Raw genomic sequence first — 17,371 nt, 5'->3', positions numbered from 1 at the left:
AGCTGGTGCTTAAGTGCAGATGTTGAGAGCTTGGAAGTGGTTGTCTATTCATCTCTGGACAGGTGGGACATGCCACAACGAACCAAAGTCCCTTTTTCAAGGTTAGACTTCCAGGACAAGGTCAGGCTTGCAACCCTGGGAAGCAACACTCTTCCTAGAACAAGCTCCACTTGGCATGGTTGTGGTGGTGAAGTCAGATATTCATGCCATTTTTCGGATATTTCTCAGTTATCTATAAACCCAGACAAGAATACAATAGCTAAATTAAGTGGAATTCTACTTGATGACAAAGTCAACAGTAGCCACAACAAAGGAACTGAGGAAGGATAGAACATAACTGACTTGGGAAAAAACATGGCCTTTATGTGAGAACTGCATTGATCAATGACCACCCTCACTTGAAGTGGGCCTTGCAAAAGGTGACTAGCACCCCCAGGGAAACTCAGGTGGGCTTATGCTTCGCTTTACATTATGCCCCCTTTCCTACCAGAATTCAGAGGTGTATTCCACAAGAAGCACGAAGGATGTATTTTCATGTATTAGCAAGAGTCTCTGACAGCCGCCTTCACTGAGAACAGAAGTGAAGGTAGTTTGTCCAAGTTTAGACTTGGAATGGAACTCCAGGTTCCATTATAACACAGATCAGCACCAACAAAATATTACATATAAGCTCAAGACATGGTTAACAATTTTGTCAAAACTCCATTTATTTTGTGATGACATTCTTTGATTGCACATTTGAAATTATTTATTTATATAAACAAAAGTACTCAAAAGGAATAAAGTCCCTTACCCCCAAACAAAGCACAAAAGGATACAAGATCGTTTACTGGGATCTGTAAAACCCAAATGTCATTCAGTCAGACATACTGGAGGATATTTCTTCTATAGATTCTTATAGAACTCTCTTTGCAGTTTTGTAACAAATTTTGGCTTGGGCATAGCTCACCCTGCAGCAGTGCACACACAAAGCGGCTTCCAGGGACTCTTATGCAGTCAATAAAAGTAATCACTTTGTATGCTTTCTGAAGAAGTTTCTAGTAAAAGTGGCACCAGAAGACTGGTGGCCTTACCATGTACATACTCAGTAAGAAGCTCTAACAAGTAGCATAGGAGTATGGCTTGGCCAAGGCACCAGCACTGAGCACACGCTCTACTGACAACCTCATCTCTAATGCAGCTTGCTCCTGGGAAGGCTATTCAGGTGCGGCTCTGTGCTCTGCATTCAGTAAGCGTGAGTTATTTCCATGGGGGCCTGAAGTTTTCTTTGTTTATGAAACTGAGGGTTCAAGACCTAAGCTAAGCACTTTCCCCCAACACTGCTGAAGGCTTTGTTTCCTGGTTCTTCTGTTAACAAGTATAGGCACTGTCTGTGACTGGCTTTTCAGAAGATCAGCCATATTTTTAAGAACTACCCAGCCTCAGTGCTGAGACAGTATTTAATGACAGTATGTGTCCTACCTTGGTCCTACCAGCTTGAAGTCCCAAGTGGGTCTGGTCGCATAGTCTTTCAATCACCACTGCTCTTAGAACTAGTTTACTCACCACCCATAAAACCTTACTAGATAGCCTGGGCCAGACTCAAAATTATGTTCCTGTCTCAGCCATGTCCACTGGGTTTACAGGCCAGTGCTACCACCCTGGAAAACCTGCCCAATTTTATCTCAACATAACTTAAAAAAAATACAGCAGGAAGGCAGACACTATTTGTTCTATGTACATATATATTTATTAAATACTTATAATAAACTAGGAATATATATATATATATATATATATATAGACTCAAATATATATACTCAAAACTTAAAATATGGCCCCAGGTTGCAGTCCCTAAAGTATCAGGAATATGCAAAATCATGACTCACTAAATTTCGCCTTGAAGCTCAGCTAAGCAGCAAAAATCCCCTGAACCAAAGGAAACCCCAAGATAGAGATGTCCCAGGCAGAGACCATGGAGAAGAACACAGAAGAGCTAGCCCCAACAGCTGGAGGTGTGAGGCCTTAGCTGGTCTCACCTGAGCATTAAGGCATAAGAGCACCTCTAGGGCCTTCAAGATCTCAGTACTTTTTAACTTCATTTAAACTCAACTACTTTCCTCTCCCAGTTAAAAGTGTAAAACATGATTTACCAAGATGTGTTGTTTATTCTCCAACAAATTATATTTGCTGTTTAGATCAAGTTTAAAAGTCAACAAACTGTGTGGCCTTCTTCATCCTTCAGTGATAACGAGCTCTCCACTAAAGGCTGCATTGAGAGCACTCCTGAACAGCATCCAGTGTTACCTGCTGGATACCAAACTACTTTGCAAACAAGTTACAGCCACTATGATTTATTAACATATACTATTACATTTGTTTGTTTTTTTTCTCCTTTTTCTTTTGGCAAGCTTAGAACAATCCAGAGAACAGAAAAAAGTCTTCAACATTGTATAGGAAAATGAAATGGGTCTCTACCTACATGCCTAGTGATTCAGACTAAAAGGTACAACTGAAATCCTTAGTGCAAGAAACACAATCAATTAATACAAATTAACACTCACTGATGTGTAGGGAAATTTCCTATTCAGAGGTAGAGTCCAGTGCACAAGGCTTAAACACAATAGCCATCAGTCTGAATAAAACTGAGCCAGGCTTTAAGGAGTCACTGTTGATGTCAGATATCAGACTGTGTGTACACACATACAATAAATAGACTGTACAATCTTTTAAAGTAGTTTAATAAACTCCACAAAATAGTATCAGGTGCATTGAAATATTTACATAAGTCAATTTCCAAATCTCCCATTCAAATAAAAGGAATAAAAATAAGATTTCTGCAATCAAGTCAGCAGTTCTTTTCTGAAACGGGCTGGTAAAATAAGGTATTTTACACGAGAGGAAGGAACTCATCTAAGAGGTATTCATATTTGGCTAAGAAAAATAGGTCCTTTTAAAGTTCTAGAGATGAGAGGATACAAAATGACACTTTCCTACACTTTCAGCCTCTGTTTAAGGTTCTTGAAGAGAGAAGCTGATTTTGTTTCCCACTCAGAACAAATCATCAAAGGTGTAATAGAAGGGTAGTTAATTTTTCACTTCCTGTTTTGGACGCGTAGGCCAGAACTGCTCACACTTCTGACTGGAAACATGACTGCAAAACACACTCCACTGAATCCTGACTGTAACATTTCTGGCTCCATGCGCTTGGGATTCTGACATTTTGTTCTTTTCATTTCCAAAGTGTGTTCCATGGAGAGGGACCTATTGGGGTCAGGCATATGATTTCAGAGTATTCAACACTAATTAACAGACAATTCTAAACTTTTCCCAGCTCACACAGAGGCGGATGTAACAAACCGAATGCTAGCATTTATCTCAAGTGTCTCAAACAATGAAAAACTCACAAACCTTGGTCAGTACAACCTACGATGAGCAGAAGCAAAGCACTTGCGTGTGAGTGACTTGGATTCTTGAACTTCGGGTCAGATTTTCTCATTGACGGAACCTTTAACCCTTTTATTTTACTCAACAGAAGAGTCTGATCTAGCCCCAAAGCAGATCAGAAACAGTCAGAAAACACAAACATTGGTTATAATTAAGGAAGCGTGAGCCTTCACAGTTTGTGTAGCTTCTCCAAGCACCCACAATGAAAATGCGAGTTTTTTCATTCAACCATTCTGTGAAAAATACCTCAGGAAATAGTAACATTTTTCCCTTTAGTGATCTTCCCGCTGGAATACCCACCCACCCACTCCCCCCCTTTTTTTTAATTTTAGATTTTTAAAAAAATTGTATACAAATAGACTAAATTTGATTTAAAGTAAACATATAAAAGTCAAGAAGAATATTGCTTGCAACAATGGACGTGGAAGTAGAAGAATGATCAGGCAGGGAGCACATGGACATGGCTCCTCACAATGAGGTCAGGCAAACCTGGCTCCCTGGATGCTTCTCTCTCCAGGACGCCTATGCTGAGGACCATTGCCTTCAGCCACAAAGTCTGACTGAGTTCTGTAATTACACCTTCATGTTAGCAGAAAAAGAGAATCGGGGAAGGAGAGGGGTGACAAAAACAAAACCAAGAACAACCAATTGCAAGAAAACTGGAAGGCACAAGCACCCATGTAATCTAGATAGAACGTTCTTGGAATGAGGCAGGAGAGGGAGACTTTTGGTTCAGCACTACAGTTAAGTTAATCCTGCTATTGTTGGAGGGGAATCATATAAACAAGTGTGTAGAAACACAATAAGCACATCTCACTTGTGAGGAAGACAGCTCGAGAAGATGGTACAGAGATAAACAAATCAGTACTATTTATTTGGATGTCTGTGCCATGATGGGTACAAACTATATTCTCTGCTCTGTGGGATCAAAACCAAACCAGAATAAAAATGAACAAACAACCCCCCACCCCAATCCCAAGAAAGCAGCAAGAAGGAATGCAGGAAGTTCTACAGAGTATACCGATTCCAAGGGCACAGTATGGCACTCCTGACTCGGGTGTGCATTCAACTCTGCTACCTACCTCTGGCTCCATCTGGTATTTATGACCAGACAGGGACCCAGAAACAGTCAAGCTACCAAGTACTCTCCGCCTCAATACAACTTCCCTTTCCTTCATTTCCTCTCCAGGATTAGAGTCTTTTTCCTCCATGAAAGAAGTGCTGTTCATGACGGCTGGGAAAGCTTGATACTGGGTGCCAGAACACTGATTTCACGTCCCTTAAAGCCTCTTAGTGTGCAGAACACAGTGTGGAGGCAAGCGTGAAGGCAGCCTTGACGGGGCTGTGTTCAAACAGAAGGGAGGGGGGACAAACCACCCCAAGTTCATCTTTTCTCAAACAAGAGGAGAAACCAAGGGATGGCATGACCTCAGAAGGGTGCCCAGTTAGGAGATGATGGCGGGGGACCACCGTGGCAGAATCAGGTTGTCAGCACTTGCTGACCGCTTCCTTGTGGGTTTTCTCAGGTCCTTGTACTTGTCCTCACAGAGACGAGAGATGGCCTGAGAGAAAGAAAGACAGTGCAAGTCAGGGCATACACCAGCACCCAAGGGAACCCTTTAGTCAGGGGCTCTGAAAGGCTGCCTGCCTCCTTTGCTGGCTCAATAGGCCTTGCTGCCCGGCACAACACCAAATGTTTGAAAACTGGGTGGTGGTGGTGTGTGTGTCCTCATGATCTTGGAAGCAGAAGGGAGGGAATGCCCAATTCTACTGCGAGGGACAACTACAATGAAGATGCATTAGTGAGAGACAACCATAAGAACGGCAGTAGCAGAAAAACCCAGGGTCCAGGGGTTTTCGTAGGAGCCAACTGATATGGTGGGTGTTGGTGAGCCAGACTCATGGATGGAGGGGTCACACAGGGCCAGGATGGAAAGACTTTGTAGTCTGCAGCCAGCATAAATCTGCCAGTACTTTTTGAGAGAATATGTTAAAATTCAAAATAGCATTTTAGAAAAATAACTTCAGCAGCAACAGCAGAGAAGAAGGGCTGGAGGAGAGAAAAGAGACAGGCGTCCATGTGCAAGTCATGGTCAAGTGGAGAGCAGAAGACTACCAGGCTGAGAGGCCTTACCCCTCACATGGTGCACACAATTCGGGTGAGCATAATAAAAACACAAGTCTGATTATTCAGGGGCATCAATTCTTGGATCAAGTTCTTTTATGTAAACTTCCTAAGATTAGCAAGTATGTCTGAATTCATAATAGCAACAGATAGCAATATTTCCTCTTAACCTCTCTGTATATAGTAATACAGCTTTCTCTGACATGTAGACAGAGAAAAAAACACTCTGAGCTCATCTGAGAGTAATTTTTTTTTTTTTGAGACAGGACTTCTCTGTGTAACAGCCCTAGAACTAGAACTAGATCTGTAGGCCAGGCTGGCCTTGAACTCAGAGACCCACCTGCCTCTGTCTCCCTGAGTGGTGGAATTGAAGGCGTGCACCACTACCGCCCAGCAAGAATAATTTTTTAAAAGACAAATACTTAGCCTGTAAAAGTGCTCTGCTCTTGTCCTTCACTGCACAACCAGCATGGCCAAGAGCCACGCAGTGCAAATCTTAACAGGTGAGATGATATCAGTATCTCCCTGCAGTTCTGTTGGTTTTTTGTTTGTTTGTTTTTTTGAGACAGGGTTTCTCTGTGTAGATTTGGTCCCTGCCCTGGAACTTGCTCTGTACACCAGGCTGGCCTCGAACTCACAGAGATCCGCACTTGCAGCTCTGTTTTAGTCCAGTGCTAGGCACCCAGCTTCTTCCCTTGCTTTACTAGCTGCTTTCACTTTCTTTGAAAAAATGGACTATAAGATGGTAATTTTGAGCCTAAATCCTTTCTTTCCCATGCTGCTGTCAGGACATTTTACAGCCACAGCAAGGAAACTAGAAGAATAGTGTTCAACAGAAGGAATGTGGAGGAAATTCACACTAAATAAAACTTCTGCAGAAACCAAAACCAAACAACAATAACAAATCACTTTCCATCTCTGGCTTGATTGTATCCAACTACTGGCCCTGTCAGAGTGACACCCTAAAGGGGGGGACAAGCAGTAGATAAACACCACAGGCTGTCTGAAACACCTTAGTGAGTCTGAAAAGGGCTCTCCCATCTTCCCCTGTGGTTTAAGGCTTTGTGCTGGTTATTTTTTTTTTTTTGTCAACTTAACGTAAGCTAGAGTCATTAGGGAAGACAAAACCTTAACTTAGAAAATGCCTCCACCAGACTGGCTTATGGCCAGCCAGTGCCACTCCTGGGCAGGTGGCCTTGAGTTACAAATAAAGCATGCTGAGCAAACCACGAGAGCAAACCATTATGTGGCATTCCTCTCAGGGCCTCTGTTTTGGTTCTTGCCTTGTCTTCCCTTTCAATGATGTAGAAGTATAATTCTATCATACTCAAGATGGTATTGGTCAGTGTTTTATCATAGCAAAGAAACCAAACTATAACAGGCTCTACGAATGAGATTATATTGCCTAGGGGCTGAAGTCCAGAGGGATGAGATCAGGGTTAGCACAAAATGAAGAAGGGGAATCTCACTAGTGTTCCTTCTCACCACTTTGTCTTTCCTACCTACCTTCTCTCTGCTTTCACACATTATCTGTGATAAATAGTCACAGGTTAGACATGTGAACTAGTCACATGGTCTAGTTCAACCTAGACTGCTACATGCACGGCTGTCACGCCAGTATAGCAGAAATGCTGACTGGGCAGGCAGGTGTTGCTGGAGGATTGGGATCTGTGCTTCTCGGAGCTGTGTGTTCCAGGCAGTCCCTTGGCAATCAGTTGTGGTGTGATGCCATCTGAGTCGCCATTTGTACTGACTCAACTTCGCTGTCCTTGGAGCCATAATGTGTGTCTTTTCCCTTGTCTGTGTGTTCTTTATGATCCTTGCATATTGCTAACAGATCATACTATTCCAGGCAGTTGCAGATACAAACAAGACTGCTGAGGACATTTTTGAATTCTGCCCGATCATTCATTAAAGCCTCAAAAGAAGTAGCCAGTTCTGGGAATTGGCAGGATCATCATTAGGATAATTCCTTGATGGTGTGGAATAAAAGGAGTTAATTTTACTAGGAAAAACCTTATAAACCTTCTATAGGAAAACAGTATTAGACATTTACGTGCAATTCAACAGGAGGCCTATGCAGCCTTCCTTATGGCCAGAAAACCTAGACTGATAACAACACCTGAGCATCAGGAAGAGAGAAGAGTTGAGGTCATGTCTTAGAAATTTCCTAGCAGAAAGTTTTCCCAGGAAGATAGTAGCCTTCTTCTTTCCCACCCAGGCACACAAGGTCACCTAGCTCAGACAAGCCGGCCACCTGGTGTAAGCTGATAAAGATGGCCTAACTCAAGAACAGTGGTCTCTCTAATAACAAGAAAAAAGGGCTGACTTAACAGAATATGAGGGAGCAAAGGTCCTTGTACCCATGCCAAAGCATCTTCAAAGATTCTTTGTAAAACTGTTTTGTGCTGATCTTTTCTATTTTATAATCTGATGATGTATGCCTTTACCAAGTTCTTTGTTTGTAAAGATATAAAAACCTCACACTAAGAGAATAAAGTTGCAGCAGCATGTCTCAAATACATTGAGAATGGTCTGTCTGTCAATTTCCTCGCCGTATCCTGATTTCTCCTGTGCCTTTGCCCTGATTCCCCATGGTCTGAGTGGCTCCTCTGAGCCGGTCCGTGGCACTAGACCATGAACAGTGAGGCAGGCCTCAACTCCAACCACAAAAGAATCCTTTAAAAAAGAAAAATAATAAAAGCTTTTCTTGATTCTCAATTGCTAAGATCACTTGGCAGCTTCTTCCTACTTTTAAGAAAAAAGTATGCTGGGAAATACTTATTTTGTGGACTTATAATCATTAAAACAAAACAAAGCAAAACAATAAACACAAGGATGTTAAAAATGTTTGATTTTAAAATACACTCGTGTACATTAAGTAAAAACTGCCGGATGATTGTTAAAATGAAGTACGTATGTATTTAGTTATCCACCCAGGGTACTGTCTTCATTTCACAGCACACACTGAGGGACAAAGTGTTGAACACAGAGATGGTAATGGGACAACACACTGCAGCAGTGTGTGAATCTATACTTACCTCAAGCTTGTGGGCACGCTCTCTGCTTAGGGGCTCCAGGGGAAAGCTCAGGTTGTTTGCTTCTGCCAGAGAACGAAGATCAAAATAATACTTGGCATACACGCTGGAAGGAACATTGATGTTGAACTGTAGCAATTCTAGGAACTGTCGCTCCAGCTCATTCCTGCAGAACAAAAGCAACAATAGCCTCACTTAGCTGCCTACTAGTACTGCCAACTGACTGAAGACTAGACTCCAGTAAACTGTATCCTCCAGGAAGAAAATATATGTAATTACCTGCTTGGTTGAACACCAGCTATGAAATATTACAGTTAAATATGTGTTACGAGGCAAATCTACATGAGCTGGAGCCCAGAAAAATGATCAGTGAGAACTGCATTAGGGAGATTTGTGTCTCTATGTCATGAAACAGACAATGCTCATCCTTTACCTGTAATGAATTCATCAAGAACGGTAAGGACAGGCCCAAGTCTCAGAAGATATCCAGAGAAGCAGACCTCTGTAGCTGAGGTCTATTATCTTCTCAACAGGTGTGTGTGCAGTATTTAGGGGCTTCCTATGGGAAAAGACTAGGGAAAGGGTTCAATTCTAGCACCAATCCTTAAAGAAATTCTATTAGCCTGGGAATTGCGCTGAGAGAGGGGGAACATATTAAAGAAGCTGACAGACTACCCCTACTCCAACTTCAGCTTGGCTGGTCTGCAGACTGGACTTTCTAACAGGTCCCATGTGGAGCTGGCTGCTGGATGGTCTCCACAGGGAGAAGAGAGATGTCTCAGTTCATCCAGACAGCTCACTTTTATTTTGATAAAAAGAACAGTCGGAGTGAATTTTCAAAAGTCAGTATTGAGAACATCTCATTTACCTTTCAAAGTAGGCATACTTGTTACTATTGTGAGAGCTGGTCCTAGTTTTTTCTCCAGAAAGGAAGTACCCAGTATGTTGTGTCAATGCCCTGGAGCACCTGATTTTGAACTTTTGTCACAGCACACTGAAACTGTTTGGTGTAGTTGGCTTCTACTTGTTTCAGCCAGGATACCTGGTTTTCACGCCAGCTGATTTTCTAGACAAGCAAAAAGCAGATGCGAGTAGGGAGGGTAGAGATCTGGTGGGAAGGGACAGACAGAGATTGGGGAATTGCCACCAAAGGAACCTACTTGCTACAAGTCTGGCCTCTATTCCCCAGCTGTGAAGCTGAATTTGGGTGGGTCCTGTCCATTCTGCACATCACTCTTCAAGCCTGAACCAGTGCAGCACTATCTTGCTCCCAGGCTAAACTGAGTCCCACTCAACTTGCGCCTAAGAACCATTTCATTATGCTGTAAGAAGCTGTGACAATCACAGAGACCCACACTTCACAGCAGCTGAGATAGAGGGGCTAAGAACTGAGCCACAGCTATTGGGCAGAGAAGAACTGAAGTCCCAGCAAGCACACAAAATACATATAGATGGAAGGAAGAAAGGAAGTAAAGTTAAGAAGCTGTTGATGGAGTTCCAAGCAACACTGTCTCAGGTCTTTTATTTGGAAAATAAATGAAAACAATCTTGTTTGTTTTTGTATGTTCTTGTGAACAGAGCTCAGATGTACCAAATAAACAAATTGTGCTGAATTTTATACTTTTAAGAACTTTAAATCAGTGTTATTTAGGATTTTTGTTTTTAAACTTCAAGCAACTATGCTTTATTTAAGTGAGATTTAATAAAAGTAATCCCATTGAGTGTGAACCAACTAGTGGGTACAGACTGCCCCCTAGTGATGAATGAGCATCACTACAGAGCTTATCCAAAGAAGAAAATCTCTTCATTCTATATTCCCAGCATTCTGGAACTTGACAGAGGAGGATCATGAATTTGTGGCCAGCCTAGCAAATTCAAACAAGACTCACAAAATAAAAATAATTTCAAGTTTTGATTTTTTAATATACAGAATTAATTTAAGGACGGATCTGAAGCTTACTGTGTTAACAGAAAACTAACAATGGTACAAAAGAAAAAACGCTTTATTGATTTCCTTCCTTCACCTGGGTCATCCTGAGGAAACAGTTCTGGTGTCAACATTTATAAGAAACACATTCTGGTCAATCAATAAAAACACATTCTGGTCAATAAATAAAAGCTCCCTTCAAAAGAAACTGCTACACTAGTTTAACACAGCACAGAAACAGAACTGCACTGGTTACATTTAGTTAAGCTGAAAGCAGGACTCAGAAGTGGAGTAGAGAATTTCATAAGCTGGTACCTTGCCAGTCTTTCTAAAGCACTGAGTTCAGTTCAAAAGTCTGTGACATAGCAACAACCCTTGGGGAGTACACGACTGAAGGGGTCCCAAGAAGGTATCTCTAGTGTTCACAGTACTGGGATTCACACTTATGCAATATGGAAGCACTGGGAAGTTACTATGGCAGGTGACTGGGTAAACAAAATGGGGCACTGTATACGAAACGAAAGAGTATTCAGTCTTAAAAAGAGAATGATGACAGGTCATAAAATAGATGAGCCCTGAGGACATTATTCAAGGACCGTTAGCTGCAAGAAGGTAAACCCTATGTGACTTTACTCGTATGAGGTACCCTGGGCAGCACACAGACCTAATGAAGTTTATGTTGGGGTTAAGTTCACTAAACCTCTCAGGATTCAGAAGGATCGCTATAGTAGGCAAAAACTTACTAAGATATCTGAGGGTTTAAATAAATTATCTCACATAAGTCTTTTTATCAAGCCTCATTTATTCTTCCTATACTCTCTCCAATGCACTCTTGATGGTTTCCTTTTGATTTCTTGTTGTTTGCTGTTCCTCTTTTGATTCTCTTCCTCTCTGTTCTTTTTTATCCCACATGGTTTCCAGTTTATATACCCACACAGACAATTGACAAGCATGCATTTCACAGAATCACAAAAACAGGAACAGGAGGCACCTAATGCCTCAGAAGTAGCGTGGCTATAAGACTTTCTGGCAGATACTGGGAGGATTAATTAAGAATGGGACTTTAAACCAGTACAAAATTCTAGTAAGTTTTTGTGCACTGACTACATTTCTGAGGTGTAACTAGTTAGGCTGGAAGTTTGTGATTAACAATTGTAGAAAAACACCGCAGTGCTGTTGCACTTTCTGCTTCCTACCTCCAGCAGTTGGGAACACAGCATCATGGTAACCGTAGTAACCCATGGGCCTGGGAAGAAGGCGAAAGTCCTTGATTTGCATCAGTGTCCAGCTAGTTGAGTTAAAGGTGATTTCTTTGGAGACTTTGTTTCCAGTTCTAGCAGGGGTTAGCTTTCTTTTTGAAAACATGCCTTTGGAACTGAGTTCCAAAGCTACTTCCCCATTTTCAGGTATTTGTTCAAGTGAGAACACATTTTCCAACACTGAAATCTGCAACAGTGTGCAGGCAACTGGGACAAAATACCAGGAAGATTGGGTATCCAAAGCAACAAATCTTTTCCCATGGTTCTGAAGGATGGAAGGCCAAGACCAAGGTCTCCTGACGCCTTTCTCCCTGGCTAAAGATGGCTACCTTTTCTGCACCATCTCTCTGTCTGTCTGTGGCCTAATATCCTCTTCTAGGAACACCAGACAACTGATTAGGTGTAGCCCAAATGCTTATTAGTTTTAACAATAAAAACCTGGAGTCAGATATAGGGGTAAATGCTGAAAGATCAGAGAAGCAGAGCAGTTAGTCACTAGTTCTTAATTCTACTGAATTCTCAGATCGAAGGGCAATCCTGTCCCTATGAATCCTTAGACTGAATGCCTGAGTTCCTGTCTCGTTCCACCTTATATTCCTCTCTCCACTTAATCAACCTCCCTAGTGTTGGGATTAACCGTGCATGACTTCTTAGTACTTGGACTAAAGGTGTGAACCACCATCACCTAGCTTTGTTTCTCTTTAGGCTAGATCAATTTCATGTAGCCCAGGGTGGTTTTGAACTCACAAAGATCTGCCTCTGCCTCCCAAGGGCAGGGATAAAAGGTGTGTACCACTACTGCCTAGCCTCTGATCTTATTTGTTATATAGCAAAAACACAATATTACCATGTTTTCCTTTTTTTGTCTAAAATAAAAAATACCATAACTAATATAAAACTATGTACAGTAAGTACAATAGCTATGTACAATATATACAGAAAATAAATACATCAAGAATGTCTAGTCCATGTGCATTTGACAAATTCAAAGAAAATATTCCAGTATTTATCCTAACTTGTTGAGGCCAAAGTCTTATATTTAATTCACTTTCTATCCTAACTTGTATTAGCATCCAAAACTATCTTTCAATGTATCTTAACCTTATACACTTTACACTTCTTTGGTGAATTTCTTTTCTGAATTGGGTAAAAAGGAAAACTGTAACTATAAAGTCTTCAACTCCATCAGAGACCCAAGAAGGAAATAATATTAACCGAGTAAAAATGAAGTGCAAACAAACAACTTCCAAAAAATATGAGAAATGACAGAAACAGTTAGCTTCCTGGACAGTTCACCCAAGGTTCCTCTGCAACGTTTGGGCATCCATCTTTGGCCTTACAGATCTAGAATGTCAGAAACTTATCTGTGAAGCAGGATTTACTGAAGGGCTGTTCTACCTTGTTTAGGCAAAGTTTGGCAGTTCTTTCTTTTGTGTCCTACTTGTCCCATTTGGATGGCAAACTGTCAGCAGTCAAGGCAAGAGAACTTTCTTGCCCAGTGGCTTACTTTTTGCCACAATTAGGACCCATCCTGATGACCCTATTTTAGCTTGATGTCTTCTTTAAAATCTCGTGTCTCTAATTATGGATATGTTCTCAGTTTTATGGGTCAGAACTTTAATGAATGAGCTCTGAGAAGATCTAATTTGGTTGCTAATAGCCAGAATCTGTTACAGAGCTCTGTGTGAGGTCAAGTCTTCATGCTGGGATGTGCATTTACCTGCAGTAAAAAGAATACTTCAAGCATGCTGAGTAAGCCAGCAGCATGGGAGAAAGACTTCACCTGCAACTATCACTTTTGTCTGCTAAAGGTGACTGGCCAGCAATAGCCTCTGAGGAGGAGCACAATACTGCTTTTGCCTCTTTCCATTATCTTTCTTCTGTTTTGGGAGAGGAGCAGGCCATGCATCCAGTCTTATGCAGGTTCCTCATCCTGAGTTGGAACTCTGGAGTGTTAATGTTGAGAAAGCAAATAATTTCAGTGACCAGTTAATAGGAAAATAAAGAAATACCTGGTGATCTTAAGTAATTTGTATTAACAGATGACTATAATTTTAGCATGTAACTTAGAAAACATCAGAATAATTTAGTGGTACTAATATACCAAAATCCCTAGAATGTCATAGCCTCTTGACTACTACAAAAGGTAAGAGAACAACAGGAATAACTTATGTCACTAGGTAACAATCATACATGAAAATATGAACAATTGAAAGAAAAATCAGCTATACTATCTTTAATAGATCTGTTTCCCAGATTATTTAGTTTATCTCCTAACCTTTATAGATTAATATTTTCTGTTTTATTTTTTTAGACAGGATCCAGGCTGGTTTGGAATTCATACCCTTACATTATATCTTAGTGCTGGGATTACAGTTGTGTGCCACCACACTTGACTCTTTATACTGTCCTTATCAACTGTGCACTAATGAGATGAAGAGGTTTTTGTGATACTTTTTTGGGGGGTGGGGAGTGATAGGGTTTCTCTGTAGCCTTGGAGCCTTTTGGAGCCTATCCTGGAACTAGCTATTGTAGACCAGGCTAGCCTCAAACTCACAGAGATCCGCCTGCCTCTGCCTCCCAAGTGCTAGGGTTAAAGGCCCGCGCTACTCTCACCCGACTGTGACACTATTGCAGTCCAGATATTAGCACTATAGTTCCGCCTGTACGCACATTTCTATCACAGGTAATTTTAAGGACAAGATTAATGATGGGACAAACTCAAAAAGAAATAGAGCTCAATGAGGAAAGGGGACACTCTAAAACCTCACTCTGAGAACATGGACTCAGGCGCGAGTTCACACTTATAACTTTAAAGAATACTAATCACATATTATGTTGACAGAAACCTGTCCCTTGCTATCTCTGAGGTAAGTCTTGATATTTGGTTGGTCTGGGGCTCCTCCTGTGTGCTAGGACTAAAGGTGAGTGACATTCTACTTACTGAAAAAGCTTCAGCATCACCATATATATACAGTAGACAGACAAAAGTTTCCAAAACTTTTTAGAGATGGATAAGTCAAGTCAAGCTAGAAAATATGAAGACCTCTATGGTCACGATGGATCACCATACAATGCATTCTTTGCACTGATGGTCCACCAGGAAGATTCTGCAGCCTTCTTTCTTTTGCTGTGGCTGGCGGCAGGGACAGGGGAGGTGGGATAGGACAGACTTGTCCATCCACAGGTCTCTCCATACATGTCACCTGTTTCCCTTAGGAGAATACATAGGCTTTCCAGTGTGCGCACGCACGCGCGCGCACACACACACACACACACACACACACACACACACACACACACACACTAGATTAACAGCCTATTCAAAACAGGAAATTTGGTTCTCAGAACAAATGGCGGGATCATCACAAAAGCGTCTCAACAGATTGCTATTTAGTCAGGAGAGAAAGGAGCAGGCCTGATAGAAGCTTGGAGTCTCCAGAGGCAGGTGAGGGACACAAGAAGGCCATGGACTAGGTCACCTTCCATTTTCTTCAAGAGAACTACTGCACTCTGGCCATGAACTCTGGATCTCCCTGTCTCTACCTCCAAATGTTGGGAATTATTCTGTCACCAAACCTGATTACAGTCTACACTTCAGAACCAAGCACTCCTGCATGCTTTTCCCCCCTGCTCAGTCACCACCATGAAGCCATCCAGCAAATGCTAATATCCTGATGAGAGTCAGCATGTGGCTTGTCTGTCAATGAGTGAGTTTGGTCAGCAATAGGGCTCAAAAAAAAAAAAAGACAGAAAGCAGCGTAAAAAACAACTACTTTCTTTTGACAAAGTATGGAACACAGAGAACTTTCGCAAGAGTACTATGACTACATGCACCACAATGCTTTCAAGTCACGAAGAAGCAGTTTCCTTCAAGGAAACCCTTACTTGAAAAAATTCTGACCTCATTATACTATTTAACTGCTTAAGATACTGAGGGTCCAACAAAAGAATATTCTCTTGTCATCAAAACAATCTCTCTTTGTAACTAATGAGGCCCAACCCAGAATCTTAGATGTGTGAGGCAAGCCTTTTGAGCTCTATCTCCAGCCCCCAAACAATTCTTTACAATGAATTTCAGCTGAATGAACCCTGGCCAAATTTTCTAGGTAGGTGTGTATGTATGCGTGTGTGTGTGTAGAAAAATACTTGAATTTTAAGAAAAAAAAGACATTTAAAAACATTATGGTTGAAAGAAACTGCTCCCACGAGAAATCAAAATTCTGGCCTTACTACTTACTAGTCAAGGGACTTGGGCATCCTTAATTTCTTGGTACCTTGAATTCATCTCGATGGAGATAATATCAGCACTTACGGGTAACCATGAGCCATCAATAACACACAAACATACAAAAGCTGTTCCTTTGAGTCTAGGATGTATTCAGTAAACTGCAGGAATATTACTGCTGATGCTGCCCTCATACAGTCCAAGCAGCTTTTCATATCATCATTATTTTAAACTTCATTATACCTGGAATTTTAAAGTAAATGTAAATTTTACTTTCTCATCATTTTTAGACAGGGAGAGAATGAATTAAGAAATGAATAATCTGGCATTCTTCACAGCCTAGAGACTAATACACAGCACCCCCCACCCCCCACGCGTCATGTCAGTCAATGCCTTGTTCATCTATATTGTCTCCCTTTTTTGTAAGCATCTGGGCTATAAGTAATAACTGTATGCTGAAGGAAGTCTCAGTTCAGCAGTTATTTTATTCTAACTGGATACAACTGTACAAAGAACTCAGGCACCTCTACCTCACAAAGTCCCAAGTCATTATTCAAGCTCACAAGCAGGAAGTGTCAAGCAGACACATTCCTTGGCATGCAATAAAGAGTTGAAGGTTATCAGGGAGCTAATGAAAAAGTAATCTCTAAGAAGAAGCCTGGGCTAGAATTGCATACATTAAGAACTTGTCTCCCGTGGGTCAGAATGACAGTGCTTTAGAAGTTTCTCTCATTCTCTCACCCTGAAATACTACTGTATTTTTTTTTTGTTCTCCTGTGAAATCAGCTAATAAAAACTTCCTCTAACTGGGACAAAACAGCAGACACAGAAAGGGCTCACAGACCCACAAGCAGAGCTGAGTCTGTGAGCTTTGATGGGTATCACAGAATAAGGTTATCACTGAAGCAGGAGGCAGTAGTGAGGGAGGCTGGTGAGGATCTGAGGTCAGCATGTCAATATGCCTATAGCCTGGTGACTTTCCCAGCAGGCTGCATAAAGATTCTCACTCCAGGCTTATTGGGCCCAAGAATGTGACACAATTGAGATACAGCTGGTAACCTCCTGTTAGTAAGCTCCTCAAGGAGCTTAGCTAAAGAGCTAAGTCAGGCAAAATCAACTACAACAGACTCTAGGTGGTTGGGCGAGCTGAGCGCTTCTGAGACTCCTGTGTGTAGATCCTCAACTGATAATTCTCATAGAGTCAGCTAGGAAATCCTCACATGGCCCTGGAAGCCAGGTGGACAGCTCTTCCCACATGGAGACACCTCTACTGGGCTTGAAGAAAGAATGGAAGAATAAGCCGGGCTGTGGTGGTGCATGCCTTTAATCCCAACACTAGGGAGGCAGAGGCAGGCGGATCTCTGTGAG

At 41.6% G+C, this 17,371-nt stretch overlaps 1 protein-coding gene across 1 annotated transcript in view; it reads right to left on the bottom strand.

Annotated features, from left to right (window-relative positions):
- Window positions 1–2,703: 2,703 nt before the first annotated feature.
- Window positions 2,704–17,371, bottom strand: part of Ccny (cyclin Y) — a 104,778-nt gene continuing 90,110 nt past the window's right edge. The window contains exons 9-10 of the mRNA XM_048450129.3: window positions 8,593–8,755; window positions 2,704–4,988 (exon numbers count right to left, since the gene is read on the bottom strand). Coding sequence (XP_048306086.1) covers window positions 4,872–4,988; window positions 8,593–8,755 — 280 coding nt within the window. The 3' untranslated portion in view covers window positions 2,704–4,871. The remainder of the gene's footprint in view (window positions 4,989–8,592; window positions 8,756–17,371) is intronic.

This window comes from Myodes glareolus, chromosome 22, assembly GCF_982192425.1.
Source record: "Myodes glareolus chromosome 22, mMyoGla1.1, whole genome shotgun sequence".
Taxonomy (NCBI): domain Eukaryota; kingdom Metazoa; phylum Chordata; class Mammalia; order Rodentia; family Cricetidae; genus Myodes; species Myodes glareolus.
This window is presented reverse-complemented; position numbering and strand designations above follow the sequence as displayed.